Source organism: Nomascus leucogenys, chromosome 6, assembly GCF_006542625.1.
Source record: "Nomascus leucogenys isolate Asia chromosome 6, Asia_NLE_v1, whole genome shotgun sequence".
In the NCBI taxonomy this organism is placed as follows: Eukaryota; Metazoa; Chordata; class Mammalia; order Primates; family Hylobatidae; genus Nomascus; species Nomascus leucogenys.
Window position 1 is genome coordinate 58,179,789 of NC_044386.1, and position 19,127 is coordinate 58,198,915.

General features: G+C 40.1%; 2 protein-coding genes across 7 annotated transcripts in view; both read right to left on the bottom strand.

Annotated features, from left to right (window-relative positions):
- Positions 1–521: 521 nt before the first annotated feature.
- CCNDBP1 (cyclin D1 binding protein 1) lies at positions 522–10,554 on the bottom strand. Its single transcript, XM_003266790.4, has 11 exons — positions 10,218–10,554; positions 9,946–10,005; positions 9,592–9,671; positions 6,421–6,502; positions 5,550–5,646; positions 5,299–5,372; positions 4,647–4,723; positions 4,033–4,310; positions 2,903–2,963; positions 1,255–1,301; positions 522–989 (listed from the first exon to the last, which is right to left on the bottom strand). Exons 1-11 carry the CDS (start codon positions 10,525–10,527, stop codon positions 875–877), a joined length of 1,281 nt encoding a protein of 426 aa, XP_003266838.1. The 5' UTR covers positions 10,528–10,554; the 3' UTR covers positions 522–874.
- Positions 10,555–10,680: 126 nt separating this feature from the next.
- TMEM62 (transmembrane protein 62) overlaps positions 10,681–19,127 on the bottom strand; it is a 48,575-nt gene continuing 40,128 nt past the window's right edge. For 5 of the 6 annotated variants that reach the window (XM_030814217.1, XM_030814213.1, XM_030814214.1 and 2 more), the window contains 3 exons: positions 17,101–17,205; positions 14,521–14,639; positions 10,682–11,568 (listed from right to left, as the gene is read on the bottom strand). In XM_030814217.1, the coding sequence (XP_030670077.1) occupies positions 11,242–11,568; positions 14,521–14,639; positions 17,101–17,205 (551 nt within the window). In that variant the 3' untranslated portion in view covers positions 10,682–11,241. Of the gene's footprint in view, positions 11,569–14,520; positions 14,640–17,100; positions 17,206–19,127 lie in introns of all 6 variants that reach the window. The other variant, XM_003266795.4, reaches the window with a different exon arrangement.

Sequence of the window (19,127 nt, forward strand, 5' to 3'; positions counted from 1 at the left end):
CAGCTCACCAGAATATACATCATTACAGGTTTACACTGCTTTCCAATATGCAGTCTTCTGGACTGACGCGAAAGTATAATTAAGTGGTGATGGTTTTGCAAAAGGATGAACTGAAAAGGCCCTTAAAATTACATAAAATCTCTTATACACTAAAAAATTTTTGACTTATAAAAATTTGGTGTTTACATTTGGGGACACACGTAACCGAGGACAACACAAGTATGTATAAGGAAAATAAATCTGTTCAATAAGGTGGGCAAACCTAACAAATGAGCTCAATGCCAATATATTTTAGAGACATGGAGTAATTTGTGATATTCAGAAGGACTTGCTGATAATAATATATAACATGGTGAAATACCAAGATGAATTTTGGAGTAATCTTTTATAAATAAAGTGTTTTGTTCTAAATATACTTCTGATCAGAATCAGATTTTTAAACCTACAAACCCAAATGAAAGCAATGTTCTAGTCTCAATCCACTGTATTTCTGGTAAAAAGAAACTTTGGAAGGGCACTCATTTAATCACTGGCAAGTTAGCATTTTATTGAGACCATCAACATCTTTACAATGAAAACAACATACTTTACTGCAAAAAGAGAATAAGGCAGCTTTCCTAGGAATCTCTGAGAAATGACTCAGGAATGAGAAATCATGCAATTATTTTTCATATATAGCACAGAAAAATATATTATACGCATATGGTTTATAAATAGGTGCCAATCTGGCCTAACCAACAATCTTTGGTAATAGTGTCTCTTGCTAAATATAGATAGGCACTCCCTTTCAATCCAGCAAGCATTCTAGCTCCATTTTAAAAGCAGACATCAGAGCCTGACCATGATGGTGAGAGAGGAAAAGAGTACAAATGAGTCATAATTCAAGTTCACTCTGAGTGAGTTCCTTGATTCTATTCATGCAATGATCAATGGCATTAATAAGTAAAGGGATCCAACTATCTTCTGGCTGAGGCGTCACATGACTTGCTCTGTGAATAGAATAGGAAAGAAATAAGTTAAACTTATTAGGGTGTCAAGGGAAAAACTATCCTCAGGAGGGAGCACAGGGAAAACTAAAATTTTTTTAAAGGGAAGCTTCTTTGCAGAATCTCAGCTGCCCCACAACTGAAGTTGAAAGAAAATCCCACACCCACCCTTTCCCACTCCTTGAAATGGGGGCTAGGGAGTTGAGAATGTCTGGACAGGAGTTCCGTTTTACTCTCAAAAAGCTATCTGAGAAGACTTCATACTTACTTTGTAATTTCAAGTGCCTTCTTTAAAACAGATACAAGTTTCGCAGACTAGAAAAGAAACACAGAAGTTATTCACCCTGAGCCCTACCATAAAAAGGTGAGTTCAAACATTTTTAAAGACCCAAGTAATAAAAAAATTATTTAGAAAAAGGACCTGAAGGAAGTATGCAAAACTAAAAATGCTGATTAGGTTAGGGTGGCAGGATTACGGGTTCTTTTCTATTTAGCAAGATCTTGTTAATACTATTGCTATAACATTTTAATAAGATTTTTTAGATCTAAAATATTTTCAATTTAAAAAAGGATAGAAAAAGGAAAATGTAACCTGAATTGGTCCCAAATGCTGATAGCTCAAAATATAAAGCAGAAATGACTAAGGTTCCTTTTTTTTAAAAAAAAAGCGCATTAAGAATTTTAAGAACACCAATATAAGGATAAGATGGAGACGTTTAATATAAAATATCAATACATATAAGATGCTTATGCAGTACACATTTTAAAATTGCTAGAGCAGATACTATGTTTGGGATAGCTGACTAGGCATATTGCTAAAAATGTTTATTTCTTAGGAAGTCAATTTTTTAAAAGTTAATGCCAAAAAAAGTTAATGCCCAAAAGGATCCTATTCTACTTCAAGGTGTTTGTACATCATGAAGACACATCTGATGAATCTAATTTCCATTATCCAATTTATCAAATATTACTAGAATTGATACATTCAATTGTAAAATATAAGCCATTTGACAGTTTTACTGCTCTTTCCAATAACATTAGAGAGAACAGAACTCTCTCTAGTAAAGGGCACAGAACTTCAAAAATACAATAAAATCAGTTTTAAGAAAGTTGACTCTCCATAGTTAAATCACACAATGTGTTATGTGTTTGTATTAGAACAGAGTATGTTTCTGGAACACTTATTTCTGCCTCGACTAGAAATCAGAAACGTGTGACCTCAGCCAGCTACTTCATGAACAGCTGAAGTTCAATCTAATTGCTGCCTAGTCTAGAAATTAGAAACTTGTGACTTCAAGTTGAGAAGTTCCTAAATTACTGTGTAATTAAGCCTTTCTTTTCAAAGAAGCATTTTCTTTTTTTTTTTTTTTGAGACAGAGTCTTGCTCTGTCGCCCAGGCTGGAGTGCAGTGGTGCGATCTCGGCTCACTGCAACCTCCACTTACCGGGTTCAAGCGATTCTCCTGCCTCAGCCTCCCAAATAGCTGGGGTTATAGGTGCATGATGCCCGGCTAATTTTTGTATTCTTAGTAGAGACAAGGTTTCGCCATGTTGGCCAGGCTGGTCTAAACTCCTGACCTCAGCTGATCCGCCGTCTCAGCCTCCCGGAGTGCTGGGATTACAGGTGTGAGCTACCGCGCCCAGCCTTAAAGCATCATTTTCTAAGGCCTTTGGGCTTTTCTAAATGATTACCCAGGTGATTATGGAAGAGAGAACTACCAAAGCTCATGGCTATTATAATTCAACTTCAGTGCATATTTATCAACCCCAAACGCATGCAAGAACTGTGACATTACTGTTGTACTTCCATCCAAATGTGACTAATAAATATGTACCCTATAGCTTAGGGGAAATACTAGTGATTAGTGAAATTCTGCCCATTAGGTCTGTAGCTATTCCCTCAAAGCCAGTACTTACATTGATTCGCACGGTCAGGTGACACATAGGTGGATATATGCTCAGAGCCAAATCATCCACACTAAGAGCAGAAAACAGAAGTAATCATTAACAAAAAAAGAAACGCAGCCAGGTTGTTTCTAGTACACAACTATGGATGTCAACAGTGAGAAACTGTCCCAGAAATGCCTGTCGGTTTTTAAAATTGGGCAACTGGGCAACCAATACAGAATGAGTTCAGCCAGTCTTTATTGAAACACCCATACCCCATTTCACTAGGAAGCTGGGGGAAAAATTCCCTTGGTTCATAGTAGGGTGCATGATCAATTCAGTCAAAAATGTGAGGATGTGAAACCATCAGTTTAATAACTAATATAGGCAGGCAGGCTTCATCAGTGGAAGCTAAAATTAGAGTAAAATATACCTTTACTAAAGTGAGCACCACTTTAAGTGATCAAATTTAGTACCACCAATAATGAGGCAAACCAACATCATGTGCCTCCCTAATATGATAAAATGAGACATACAAAACACTTAATTATATGATATTCTTGCAAAAATGAGAACTAACAATCATATGAATCCAGGTTGTTGCATATTTTACAAGACAACCGACCTGGTTTCTTTTTAAAATGTTGATTAAAAAAGACTACAAAGGATAGGAACTGTTCTAGATTTCAGGAGACTAAAGAGACGACAATTAAATGCAATGTGGGACCTTGACAGAACCCTGAATTTATATGACATTTTAGATAGAGACAACTGGGGAAATCTGAATATGAGATAATACCATTATATTCAATGTCAAATTTCTTGGATGTGATAGTAAGAGTAGGAATAAGAGTACTTCAGGAGATACATACTGAAGTATTTAGGGGTGAAATGTCATTGCTGTCTGCAATTTACTCTCAAAACATTCTGGAATAAATATGAAACAGCTATCTCTTGAGAAATAAACCAATATAGGAAAAAATGTGAATAGGCGAATCTAATAGAAGGATGTAGGGGTGTTCACTGAAGGTACTTTTTAAACTTTCCTATAGGTTTGAAAAATTTCAAAATATAAAAAAACTGGGAAAACCTTGAGGTGACAGCACAAATTGAGATCAGAACGCTGCTGCTCAGATGTTTCAAGTGGGGATCCCGCTTACCTAGGGCTGATTTCATCAGAAATATCCACAATGTCGTCCAGCTGTGCCACCTGATCCTTCTTCCCATTCTCTGCCACTAAGATCCGAATTTTCTTCAGGCAGGCTTTGGATGCTCTCACCAGCGCAAGGCATGGGATTATGAGCTCTTGATCGTCCTCTGACCAATACAAGTCCTGATTGCTTGGAAACCCCAACACATCATCCTCATCATTGTGGTTGTCAGAGTTGTTCTCAGTATCATTCAAGAGGCCAGAGTAAGGGTCGCATTCTTCCACAGCCTAAGACATACCATGATGTAAGTGAATGCAAAAAAAAAAGGGCCTATTATTATACTTTTACCACCATGTCTTAGTTGTCCAAAAATCTTAGCCATCCACTTCACTAAGGGCTACAGAGTTGAATCACTTTGTAAACCCTGTTCTTGCTCTCCTTGTCCAGTAAGGGAACACAGAGGAGTGGTACTAAATCAAACACTAACAAGCAGTGGGAGATGGAAGACAGAGGACAGTAGTGAGAATGGGACCTATCTGGTCAATGCTCAGGAAATCTCTCTTTATAATTAATTCTCATCTACTAGTCAAGGAGTTGCCTTCCAATGATGGAGGTCCCCTCACCCGCTCCATTTCTTCATGTGCATCCTTCACAAAATCCACATTCTTGGTCAGCATTAAAAGAGCTGCAGCTTTGTTATCTATGAGTGAAAAATCAGAAGCACTAGAATTAGAGGAGAAATCCAACAATTTTCTTAAGACTGCAAGGAACAATCACATTGTTCCTATTGATGGGAGTGCCAAGAACGGTTGACAAGGGTGGGGGTTTAATAAAAAATTCTCACTACATCCCCTGGTATCTAGATAGGGGTTTAAAAAGCTTGTATTTTATTCATAAGAAGAAATAAAATGGTCACATGATGTTTATCATCATGGTCCTCTTGGACAACCATTGTTTTGGCCTAGCTGTCTCTACCTCATAACTGCTTCAGTGTGCTCCATAATACTACTCTTGGGGTAGGACTAGGAAAACAAACCATACTTGTTCAACAAGAGACAGAGCCACAGCAAGGGGGAGTGGAATTTAGAAGTATGATAATTAGAGAATGACAAAAAGTATTAATACCTACCTATTAATTTTGGTAATAAAATATAGATATTTCACTAGACTGTTTATATAAATTCAAATACATACATGTTACAAAGCTGGAAGCTAGACATAAGAGGTCTCTTTGCTTTGGCCAGCAGACACGGCCCACTGCCCACGTTCACTCACCTCTTGGTATCTGAGGCATCTGCTGGCATGCAACCCAGACACTGTTGTAGGAAATAAGGTCATTGTTCTCAGGGCTGGGGAAAGAAATCAGTAAGGATATATTAATAACCTAGGTTCCTGTCTCCTAAAAAGCTCCTTCCTGCTGGTCATTACTCTCAGCTGTCAATAACTTTGCTGTTAAAATGAGCTTTTCCCCTCTGAGGCAAGGAACCCCAATAACTGATAACCTAAATAAATTGTGGCATCACTACCTCTGAGTTGGAGTGATGGAAAGTACTTCCATAAGCTGAGCCATGCCATCCACGATGTCCAGGGTGGCGCCCCGTACCAGCTTTCTCAGGGTGATCCCTGTGGCCAAACCCAAAGAATAAGCAGCCTGGTGTTCTTTTCAGAAGCACCATCTGCTTTCCTGAGTCTAAGCATTACAGAACTATAAGGTAATGTACACCCACATGCTTTAACCTACATGCTAACACAAAACTCAGGTCTTACTTATATCCCCATGGCATTTTCTTGCCCCTCCTGCCATTCCTTAGTGTTTTCTTCAAAAGAGATCTGGAACAAAATCTTTCTGTGACACCATGTATTCATTCATTAAGGACCGTGATCTCTTAACAACTGTAGATGAAACACTTGAAGTTTAAGCCACTTGAGTAACCCTGAAGATCCATGACATGTATTCGGTTATAATTTTGGCATGATTATAATCAATGCATGATGCTACAGGTAGGGCTGGAGGCCATTTAACCTATGAAGATGTTCAGAAATAGGGTGAGATATAATATGGGTGGAGGAAAGTAAGGATGGCCTGAGCCTGCATATGGGGCTGAGAGCCAGCCAGTATCTGTGGTGTTAAAATGGGTTGAAGAGGGAGAAGCCTGTGAGAATTAAAAGCCTTACGAGTCAGGCAAGGCAGGGGAGATGGGAAGTCATAGGAACAAAGCATGTGTATCTTAGAATAATGGCTTATTTATATAAGTCACTTACATTACAAAATTATCCTTGACTGTATTTTATGGGAGAAAGTTACATGTTCAAGTTGGGTAAAGGTAAAAGTCACAGGACATAATCCACAATATTAGCAAAGATCTACACGATAAATGCAACACTCATGTGGCTTACCCTGATCCTTTGGAAGCAAATAGTACACTGCAATAAATGCCTTGATGGCAGCATGGACTTGTTCACAGAACTTCCGGGTTTCCTATGAAAAAGGAAACAGATTAGATCAAAGTGGTGAACCCTTCTACTGTGGAATAGAGCAGATATTTCTTTTCTTTTTCTTTTCTTTCTTTTTCTTTCTTTTTTTTTCAGACAGAGTCTCACTCTGTCACCCAGGCTGGAGTGCAATGGCGCAATCTTGGCTCACTGCAACCTCCACCTCCCAGGTTCAAGCAATTCTCCTGCCTCAGCCTCCCAAGTAGCTGGGATTACAGGCACCCGCCACCACACCCAGCTAATTTTTTGTATTTTTAGTACTGATGGGGTTTTGCCACGTTGGCCACACTGGTCTGGAACTCCTGACCTCAGGTGATCCACCTCCCTTGGCCTCCCAAAGTGCTGAGATTACAGGTGTAAGCCACTGCGCCCGGCCTAGGGCAGATATTTCTACAGCATCATCAAACATTTTCTGAAGTCCTGGTATGAAGGCAGGCCTTCTACTATACTCATCACATACCAGACAGGAGTTAGCTACATAGTAGACATCGGGCTGACAACTCAATATACCATTAAGAAACAGCAGGAAAAAACTTATTCCTGATACTCTGTATCCCAAGATATTCATGATATCTTAGACCAGGAGCTGGCAAACTGTGGTCCTCAGGCCACCTCAGGCCCCGCTGCCTGTTTCTGGAAATGAAGTGTGTTGGGACACAGCCATACTCATTGGTTTAAATGTCTCTGGTTATGTTTGCTCTATAAGGGCAGAGTTGGGTAGTTGGTTACAAAATCTAAAATATTTACTAACTGGCCCTTTACAGAAAAGAGAGGGAGAGAGAGAGACAGACAGACAGACCAACTGACAGACCATGGTTATTAAACCATTAACCAGGTCTCTCTCTCTTTTAACAGAATCACAATATGTAACTAAAGGTAACTAGCATGGACTCGACAATGCTCCATGTTAACTATTTTCCTTCTAGATGGTCACTGGCTTTCTCATCTTCCTTGTCCTCAATTTTCTGTTAAATTCTAAGTCAATACTATACAAATGTGGTCCAGGTTGGAGCCAGTCTACAAACTGTTTGTGACCAGTCAGGGATGAGATAAGGACAGTGACTGAGAGGGTTTAGAAACTTTTATGGCAATTTAACATTTACTCAACATCCAAGCACATACTTTTATTAAAGTATCATTCCATACAGGTTGGAATTTAAAAAACAACAACAAAAAAAAAAAAAACCAACAACCACCCATCTTTTAGTAGGACTAAAGTGGTGAGATCTCAAGGGAATGATGATTCATGTGTATGTATGTGTGTATATACACACATATATACATATATGTATTTATTTGAATATTTGTATATATTTCAAATAAATCCAAATTCTAACTTTTCATCTATGAGTGAAACTACTGCCCTGAGCATGTATAGAAAATCAGTTCTATGCTGCCTCCTTGTGGTATCTTACTTGCAGTGAGTTTTAGCAGCAAGTCCTCAGTGCATTTCAAAGAAAGCGGTTAGCAGATAAGAAAAATAAGGTAATATTAACTACTCTTTTTGAAATAAGTAGTCTATTTTCTATGAATCTTTTGAAGCGCTCTCATGCAATTCATCTCTTGTTTCCTCATCACAAATCTCAAAGTAGGCCAGGCATGGTGGCTCACGCCTGTAATCCCAACACTTTGGGAGGCCAAGGCAGGCGGATCACTTGAGGTCAGGAGTTTGAGACTAGCCTGCCCAACATGGTGAAACCCCGTCTCAACTAAAAATACAAAAATTAGCCAGGCGTGGTGGCGGGTGCCTGTAACCCCAGCTACTTGAGAGGCTGAGGCAGGAGAACTGCTTGAACCTGGTAGGCAGAGGATGCAGTGAGCCCAGACTGTGCCACTGCACTCCAACCTGAGTGACAGAGACTCTGTCTCAAAAAAAAAAAAAAAAAAAAATCTCAAATGTATGTAGGAGGAGAGAGTTTATCACTGTAGGTATATGCAGCAGAAGATATTTATATCCTTCCCAAACACCTATATATGTAGACTGAGAAATTAAAACTATTGACTACGAAAATCAAATAAGGCAATGAATTTGCCATTTTAAAAGAATCTTACTCCCATATTAAGGATACACAGCTCTAGAAAAACTGAGCATAGAGCATACGTGGTCATAGCCAACATGTTTACTTTCATTCCTTTTATAATAAAGGAATATTTAAAATGCATAAATCTTTGTTCTAGCAATTCTACTTCTGGGAATTTTTTCTACTGATATACACACATACACAGAATTAGGTAATTCATCACGACACTGTTTGCAGTAATTCTAAGTTGGAAACAGCTTAAATGTCCACATAGAGTATGGTTAAATTATGTTTATACCTACTCTATTGAATACCATGCAGTCATTACAAAGAATTGAACAACTTTATAGTTACTGCTAAGAGTTGATTTCTAAGCTCAATTGTTAATTTGTTTAAAGGAAGGTCCAGAACAGTGTTTATGTATCATTTGTGTAAAAAGAAGCTGAGACATACAGATAAATGTATATGAATGTATATATGCACAGAATATATGTGGAATAATGCAAAAGGAACTGGGGGAGACAAAAATGAGAAAGTGGGTGGAAAGATAAACTTAACACACTTAACTTTGATATCTGTTGAATTTTGTACTATCTACATATGTTACTGATTAAATATAAAAAATAATATAAAAAGGGTATTATGTAGTGTAACAGAATAGGTGTAGCTTAGACATCAGATGGACGTTGATTTAAATTCTAGCTCCTCTGCTTTTTTTTTAATCTTAACCTGAGCTTCTGAGCCTTCTTGCTCATCTGTCAGATGGCCATCAAGTATGTGAAAACACTCAGCAAATAAAAAGTGCTTAAAAAATTATCAGAAGGGAAACAACCAGGGTAAACTTCAGACTGAACCAATATTTATAAGACCTGCCTACTCCACGCCAGGAACTGCACTTGGCAATTCGGTCTTCACAACAATCCTGTGAAGTAAAAACGGTAACCTCACTGGACAGATGAAGAAAATAAATCTCCTGGCGTGCGTGTAAAAGGTGGAAAGAAAATTAGAGGATTCCTAAGGTGCAGCCCAAGGATTCCACGAAAGTGAAGCCCACCTGTGGAGACGGCAGTGGAAGCTGAGAGAAGACTGTGGTCAGAGTCGTGGCTTCCCTTGACACTGTCATAGCTGCCTCAGCTGGGGGGTGGCCGAAGAGGAGGCAGGTGCCAATACGTTAGTGCTGCACGGACTTGGAAGATTTCCCTTACCGACCGAGACTTCTCAAAAACACCTCCCGAATGTCGAGGTCAGAATTCTATTTCACCCTCTCAGGTGCTAAGGTGGGTAAGGTGCCTCACAGGAAGGATGGAGCGGGGGAGGGCAGTCCCCTCCCTGGGGGACAGCGGGAGGGAAAGGGGTCGGGACGCTGGAGGAACTGAGGCAAGGGGAGCCCGGAAGGAGGCGCACTCACTGAGTTTTCTCCAGAACATTTCTCGATTAAACTCCTCGGTGGTCTCCTGGGCTTCGCCGACTTGTGGGTGTGGCGTGTGGGGGTCGAACGGTGGCGAATGGAAAAGCTGAGGTAAGCGGAGCCACTTCCCTCGCCCAAGCCCGGCTCCCCGCCGCCGTCCCAGCCCGGCCTCTCCGCGACCCCGAGCCCGGCCTCTCCGCGACCCCGAGCCCGGCCTCTCCACGACCCCGAGCCCGCCCCTGCCGTCGCCCGTTCTAACTCCATCAGCTCACCCCGCACTCGAGGCAAGAGCAACCGCAGCTCCTCCGCCAAGTGCCGGAGCTGCTCCAAAGGCGGAGCCAGGGTGAGGACTGCGGCTGCAGGTGCAGTTGCGCTCGCCATCTCAGTCGCTTGCCGAAGGCCGCAAACACAGGCCTCTGCCACCACTGCCGGAGCCGCACTGCGACAGCCGCTCCACTTCCGGGCCACAGCGTCAAGGGCTCGTTTCCGGCAACAAGCCGTCCAGCCCCGTCCCAGAGGCTCTGCCCTGCCTCCTCCCGCCACGAGGCCCGGCCCCGTCCCCAGAGGTCCAGCACCACCCATCCCATTATCAGAGACCAGGCCTGGCCCCGCCTCCTCCCGCCCCGCCCTGTCCCTAGAGGTCCAGCACCAACCATCCCATTCTCAGAGGCCAGGACAGGCCACGCCTTCTCTCGTCCCTTAGGCCAGGCTACACGAGCAAGCCTCAGGCTCACGGTCTTTCTTATTCATCATTTATTCATTTATTTGATTAGTTGAAAACACTTCCGACTAAGGAAGCAGAGAGTCCACAATCCTGTGGAAAAGCAGGCCTGGGAACTAATATCTCAGGAGTAGCCAGGGTCGGGCCCAGATCCTCAAAGTTTCCCTGCCCCTGAAATTGCACCTTTGACAGCTGCTGAATTCCAAGCACAGCGGTAAGTGCTTTACATGGGGTAACCCTAAAAAACACACTGGGCCTAAGACACTCCCGTTCACACACCCAACCCCTACCCTGTGAGTGTCCTAGATAAGGGTTTTCTCTTCACAAAGGTAAATCAACTCTTTGCCTCCTTAGGGAGGGAAGGAATAAAGACATTATTTTTGAGACTTTTCTGCAGTCCATTCTGCAGGTATCAGTAGTGGGTAATCCCTCCAACATCCAGGAGTCCAAACGAGCAGCAGCTCCCTAAAGCTCACCCACCAATCCTGGCCCTCCACCTGCTACTGGGGTAGAGGCCTGGGCTACAGACACAGAGGCTGGGCTTCTGCCCAGCTGTCAGTGGTGAGGCATGGCCTTCAGGAGCTCAGGTGGCTTTTTAACTGCACCATGAAGATTCCAAGCTTGGTGGAGTTCAGTGTCCACACACAGCGAATGAGAACAGGTGTCAGCAGAGTCAACCAGGTCCGCAAAGGGGAGAATAAAAAAGCTAGGGTGCCATATGTTGCATAAAGAAAGTAGCAGGAATAAACCTGCCAGATGTACAGCAGTAGCATAAGTAGGTGAACAGGCATAATTTTCAAGTATTTTCTTTGATGGAGATGAGACCTAAAGTTGTGACCAAAGCACCGCTGCAGCAAGCTCCAACACATGTAAGCCATCAAGGGGATGTTAAAAAACGCCAGCTGGAAAAGAACAGAACCATAGCTTACTCCCAAGTCCTTGGAAGGGTTTGGTCTTAATAATGCATTATTAGTGGATCCTAAGAATATGCTGCTATCTGTCTTGGGGTTAGCTAATTTACTTCAAGCACAGTTGCTTATAACACAACAGCTGACTTGTGGCTGGTTGTGTATTTGACCATGTCCTTTTATTCATCTTAGAGGCGGGTATCGTTTAATTTATGCTGAAGTCCCAACTTGTAATACAGTATCATATACACAGTTAATACTCAATGGTGTTAAGCTGGAATTGAACTGAGTAAATGTATACACACACACACAACAACCCTTTTTTGGTGGAGTGAGGGGAGGACTTGGCTATCAGTATTTTTTTTCTTATCTCCATTTTTGTTTGAGGCAGCATGATAAGTACTGGAATATAAATTAGAAGATCTAAATTATAATCCAAGTTGAGCTGCTGTATGATTCATTAATTTAACAAATATTTATTGAGCACCCATTATGTAGCAGGCATGAGCTAGGCTCCAAGTTAGGGACACAATGGCAAACAAGTTAGAAAAGGTCCGTCATAGAGCTTACATTCTAACAGGGAGAAGACAGACCAAAAAAAAATATATATATATATAATTACAGATCGTGATTAGTTCAATGAAGGAAAGAACTGGGTCATGAGAAGGTAACTGGGAGAAAGGCTCTCAGAGGCCAGAAGGACAGGAATGAATCAGCGGAGGGAAGTGCATTCCAGGCAGAAGGAACAAATGAAAAGCCCAGAGGTAGGAGAGGTCTTGGCCTCTTTAAGGAAGTGCATGCAGAGCATGAGCCAGGTGGAAATTGGGGCAGTCGGCAGGACCCAGATCACTGCTCTGCTTCAAAGCATTTCAAGCTGAAAAGTAAGTGAGCTGATTGTAAAGTTTTTAAAAAAGCACACTGGATGCTCTGTATTAAACTGAGAGTAAGGAGGCAAGAACATCAGGGAGAAGACCCAGGCAAGAAATAATTACAACTTAGATTAGGATAACAGAAATGGAGAGAAGTGGATGGATTCAAGATATGCATTGGAAGCAGATCAAATAAGGTAGAGCTTGCTGGTGAAATAGATACAGGGTACGAAGGAAAGGGAATAATTGAGGATACATCTTGGAGAAATCAGGTGAATGGTGGAGTCATTTATTAAAACTGGAAAAACAGAGAGGAACAGGTTTGGGATGGAAATAATGTTCCTATTAGAGAGACATCACATGAAGTTGAGATGCCTGTTAGACATCTGTGGCCATTGGATATAGAAGCACTTGAAGTGCAGAGAAGAGGTCTAGATCAGAGATACAGATTTGGGAGTCATGGGTCTGAATGATACATAAAATCCATTATTAGTGTACTGTTTATTAGAATATGAATGTAAACATTTACAAAGGAAAAAAACCCTGCCTTTTGGTAAGCCTCAGGATTCATTTGGTATGAGAGAGCTCCTTAGAGACAGCCTCCATCTACATAATAGAAAACTGAAATGAGGCTGGGCGCAGTGGCTCATGCCTGTAATCCCAGCACTTTGGGAGGCCGAGATGGGCGGATCACCTGAGGTCAGGAGTTCGAGACCAGCCTGGCCAACATGGTGAAACCCTGTCTCTACTAAAAATGCAAAAATTAGCCAGGCATGGTGGCAGGCGCCTGTAATCCCAGCTACCTGGGAGGCTGAGGCAGGAGAATCACTTGAACTAGAGAGGCAGAGGTTGCACTGAGCCGAGACCATGCCATTGCACTCCAGCCTGGATGACAAGATCGAGACTCCATCTCAAAAAAAAAAAAAAAAAAAAGAGAAAAGAAAAGAAAACTGAAATGAACCCAGGACCTACTCACGTATATAATGCTGCTATGCAGAGAATATTCTGGACTTGGGTCAGTGTTTGCTAGGCAGAGGTCTTTCCTACTTGGCTGTCTCTGATCCTGCTGGATCATGTTTTACTGCCCTGTTAGAAGGCCATGAACTTATTCTGAATGTTTTTGGATCTCTTCCAAAACTTTGGTCCACTAACTCCGTTAGGTGAGTAAAATAAAGAAATTGTTAGATAAATACTTTTCAAATCTGTTTACGTAGTTTTTCTATGGATCAAAGTTCTTTGTGTGTTTGTTTTAAGGGAATCAAATGTAAACCTAATACATCAGTTTGCTTCCTAAACAAGTACATTGCTAGGAAAGCCCAGGTCTGGTTTTCAAATAATGCAGTTTCCACTGAATAACTGACCCATTTTTTTAATGTGTCTATTTTTTAGTTTCTCCCTCTAAAATATTTTCCTTCTTCATCATCATAACCAGTTTTGGTTTACTCAGAAATCTAAAACTTTTTCTACCATAATCCCGTATTTCATTTTTTTGTCAATGAAAAAGCACAGTGAAACAAAAACAACAAAAACTTCTTTCACCTCTTATAAACACTTCATGACAAAAATGTATTTTAGGCTGGGCATGGTGGCTCACGCCTATAATCCTAGCACTTTGGGAGGCCAAGGTGGGTGAATCATGTGAGGTCAGGAGTTCGAGACCAGCCTGGCCAACATGGTGAAACCCTGTCTCTACTAAAAGTGCAAAAATTAGCCAGGCATGGTGGCTGATGCCTGTAATCCCAGCTACCCAGGAGGCTGAGGCAGGAAAATCGCTGGAACCCAAGAGGCGGAGGCTGCAGTGAGCCAAGATTGCACCACTGTGCTTCAGCCTGGGCGACGGCGCGACACTGTCTTGGGGAAAAAAAAAATGTATTTTAGATGTTTACATGAGAGTGGTGGAAGGAGTTTAGGAAGCACTTTAAAAGCAAATGAAGCTTTTATTAAAGACTGCCCTGCAAGTAAAGTAGGAAAGATGATCTATGGTACTTAATTCTAGATTTTGGATTTAATTCATAACTCTTATGCAGTTAGTCTGACAAGGCCAAGATGTTCTTAAATTGCTTTTCTGACTTCTTACCTGGAGAATTCCGATTATAAATGTTATGCTGCCTTGTAGGAAATGTCCATTAACAAATATCCCAAAGGAAAAGCAGCAACCCAATTTGCCATCAATGATTTCACCAAAAAACCATGGACCTAAAAGAGGCAATGGACGAAAAAGGAGGAGATTAAATAACTATAATTCTGATTACATATATCATGAGATGCATTTATAGGAATAAAGCAGAGATATGAGACTAGCCATCTATAAGCATTTTTATTTCATAGCCTTCCCTCTTTGCGGTCTCTATATTGTACTTGATATCCTTGCTAACCAACTATTTGCTCCTTTATGCCATATTTTTTGGATTATGAAATTGTCTTAGTAGACACTAGACCTGGAACAGATATGTTCTTATAGATTCTAGAAACAAAAAAAGCACACTCACATTTTTGAAAATTCCATTGCAATAATAACCTCAATATAATGCATTAGCATTTCCTTTAAGATGTAAAGAGGTATTCCACAGAAGTTAAATTTCCAGATGATTGAGATTTACTCCTTAAAGCAAAGAAACTTCAACTACTTTTTGAAAGAAATCTTTCTAAGATGCACTCATTAATATAATGAATGTATTTTAACCTCTTCTTGAAGGCCCACAGTCATTACTTTGTATATCAACTACATAATCACTGTTACCATGTAGAAAGTTTAACTTGCTTCAGTTTTCTCATTTGGAATGCCATGCTGACTTTTCTATCCTCTTTATTATTATTTACTGCCCCCTTCTCAGTGTGTGACTTTCTAGGTATTATTCTTATTATTGTCATTTTGTCTCGTAAGTGTGCTGGTCTCCATAAGAGTGTCAAGTGTTTGTCAAGAGCGATAAGGGAGAGTTAGACTTCCCTTCTCAAAATGCAAATACTAGGCCAGGCAGGGTGGCTCATGCCTGTAATCCCAGCACTTTGGGAGGCCAAGGCGGGCAGATCACCTGAGGTCAGGAGTTCAAGACCAGCCTGGCCAACATGGTGAAATCCTGTCTCTACTAAAAATACAAAAATTAGTCAGGTGTGGTGGCACATGCCTGTAATGCCAGCTACTTGGGAGGCTGAGGTAGGAGAATCGTTTGAACCCAGGAGGCAGAGGCTGCAGTGAGCCAAGATTGCACCACTGTACTCCAGCCTGGGCAACAAAGCGAGATTACATCTCAAAAAAAAAAAAAAAATTGCTGGCAAGAATAGGGTTCAGCTTTAAAAAGTCAGAGGCAATTTTCTCAGATATACTTTATATAAACTGCATTAAAGACATATGAGTCTAAAAAGGTGTTTTCATGTTTCAGCTTTTTGAATGGAACAATTCTTCCCTATTAATGTATTTTGTTTTGTTTTGTTTTACAGCCCAGGAACCAAATTACTTGCTTTACCTCATTGTGTAAGACAAGCATCAAAAACAGCTTCAACCTGTCTTGTAACAAGAGAACCTACCTCCAAAGGTGATCTGCCATAGCTTACACAGAATCGTAAAGTGTTATATTTTCATTTGTTCTCTGGTGGGAGTTACTAATGAGCAAAGTGCAAAGGGAGAATAAAAGGGTAATATAAAGACTAAGACTAGGCAACAAATAGGCTAATATACTCCTAATTGACTTTTAGTCACTAAGAAACATAAGCAAAAAAGCCTAAAAGAGATTTATGGTGATTTCTGCTTTTATAAGTGTAGCTAAGTGACTTTATAAGTACAGTCATGCATTGCTTCGCCATGAGGATGCATTCTGAGAGATGTGTCCTTAGGCAATTTTGTCCTTACCTATCATACACAAACCTACATGATATAGTCTATTATATACCTCCAGCTCCACTATAGTCTTATGGGACCACCACTGTATATGTGGTCCCTTATTGACTGAAATGTTTGTCATATGCCACGTGATAGTACTGGGTATAATAATACAACAGAAGAGTGCAGATATGCCTGAACTATTGCTCATCTCAGTTTCTCTCTTTTTTGAGCTGAATTTTTGAGAGCCACACATTAGTAAATATTCAATGAACTACATACTAAGCAAAATAGGCAAAATACCAATGGATAGATATATATACTTTTTTTTTTTGAGATGGCGTCTTGCTGTGTTGCCCAGGCTGGGCTCAAGCAGTCCTCTTGCCTCAGCCCCCAAGTAGCTGGAACTACAGGCATGAGCCACCATACCCACCTACCAGTGAATATTTTAATGAGGAAATAGATAATAAACACAGAAGATAGGTATAAATTCTGATAAAGGTAATGATGGAAGTAAAACCTGTGATGAGATATAGACTAAAACTTTAAGATAGACAAAGAAGGTTGCTCTGACGAGGTGCTATTTAAGCTTCTATTAGGTTTCTACACAAATACTAATTCTGTAGCAGTCTTCTCAACACCCTTAAGTTAACTTGGTGTTAACTAAATGTCCTTTAAACATGTTAGGTACGAGCTTTATTTTCCAAAACCTTGTCCCAGAAAATGATCTATGAAGAATCCATGAGCCATCTGTTATACCCTCAAGAGTCTAATTCTATTGTCAAAATTGTTAATATATTCTTTGGCAAAATTCCCCACAATCTGTACTAATTTACTTACCCAGCACTGTATACAGGGTCAACAACAACACAGAATAGTAGAAGATGTTTATTTTGCTCAAGACATGAAGAGAAAATGAGGTCAGATTTATAAACCCTGAAGGTTCTAAAAAACATAAAGTTGAAAAATCCAGTGAACACATGCAAAGTTCAGTTTCTTTATGACATTTTCTAGAAGACTTTCATGGGCTATCTACCATATATTTGGCAAATCCTTTGTTAGATGGTAACTATACAGATGACACCACTTTAAATTCAGAATTTGGCAGGAATCCTGGTGAGACAGTTCACTTAGAATTGCAGAAGGCAGAGAGTTCGAAGAAATGGTGTAGTTGTGAGTTATTTTATATCTATCATAAGATACATAATTGTTATATTTATATATATCACAATATATCGAACTCATATATATATGCACATATATGTACATATACATATATATATAACTGAAAACAATGGGCACACCTACCAGAGCACCATACTATTTTATCTTTATATAGGTTTGAAAGACAGTGGTTTGTTCAAAGGATGATCAAGTCTTTGTTTTCTACGGAATTTAGTGTCCAAATGTACAAACTTCAAAAAGGTGTATCAAAATATTTCAAAAGTAAATTAAAAGAAATACCAAAATATCTTCATTCTAATCATAAATATGAGTATCTGTCCAAATATGGTCCTTTCCTATACATTATATAGTTCTTAACTCACAGCTAACCTCTTACTCCAATTGAAATGCTTCCCTAAACTTTCCAAATTAACATGCTTTTAAAATACAGTGCCAAAAAGCCCAAGTGTAAGGGCTTGACTCAGAGAAGCTCCATTCTGTGGCCACAGTCTACAGTACCACGGATCATCAGCCCCAGCCAGCCATGTCACCCATGCATGTGGCTGACCATAAACCAGTCAGCTGAGGACTATGAAAGGAAGTTCAGTATACACTGAGCAGCACTACTGGTGAAAAATATTTAAAGGACTAGTCTCAATGAAAGACAGTCTGATGTGAGTTAAATAAGCCATGTCTTTGCTAAAAGACCAGCACATTCATTTTATACTTATAACCTTGCTCAGCCTAACAATTTTATGCAAAACCTGATAATGCATGACCTTTCCTACTTTGTGTTACTCTCTCAGCTTCTTTTTGGTTCTAGTCTGTACTTCTCAAAGTATTAGCCTACATACTCAGATAGAATAATAATTATTTATTATTTTAAAAAATCCTTTAGCCTTAGAGGCAGCTATTCTTTAAATTTTAAGTAATTATTCTCCATTTTGGCTGCACATTAGAATAACCTAGGGGAACTTTTAGAAAATAATCATGCTTGTATCTCACCCTCCAGAGATTCTGATTTAATTTGCCTGGGATAGAGGGAGATCTTAGGCAGCAACCCAGTGGTTCTAATCAGTCAGGATTGAGAAATACTGCTTTAGACGGAGCCGTGCTTCTCAGTCTTGACTGCACATTGGAATCATGTGGGGAGGCTTAAAAGGTACTGATGCTTAGGTCCCACCCTAGAGATTCTGATTAATTGGTATAGAATGCTGTTGTAGCTATTGAAATTCCCCCAGTGGATTCTAAGGTACAACCAAAGTTGAAAAGTCTTGTTTAGAGGAAAGAACTGACCTGGGGTCAGAAGCCTTGGGTTTGGAGTCTCTCCTCTATCTCTTATTAGCTATGAAACCTTGGACAATTTACATAACCTCCCGAAACCTTTGTTTTCTTATCTTTAAAATGGGGTCAATAGCACCTACCTCACATGATTGTTTTAAGGATTAAGTGAAACAATGTAGGTTAAAATATGTTTCAAATTTAAATAACTATATAAAGATATTGACAGCCCCCATATAAGAGGCTGGGGACTTCAAATATTTATTTATTTACATTATGTTCGGGATGTATACACATGGATGTATACAAATGTATACACATGGATGTATACAAATGTATACACATGGATGTATACACATGCATACACATGGATGTATACACATGCATACACATGGATGTATACACAGGATGTATACACATGC

Coding starts and splice junctions, on each gene's coding strand:
- CCNDBP1 (XM_003266790.4), bottom strand. CDS start 10,527: ATGGGTGGTGCTGGACCTCTGGGGACGGGGCCGGGCCTCGTGGCGGGA. Junction 6,503..9,591: donor TTCCACTGCCGTCTCCACAG/GTGGGCTTCACT, acceptor CCTTTTTCATAG/GAAACCCGGAAGTTCTGTGA. Junction 4,724..5,298: donor GATGCCTCAGATACCAAGAG/GTGAGTGAACGT, acceptor TTTCACTCATAG/ATAACAAAGCTGCAGCTCTT.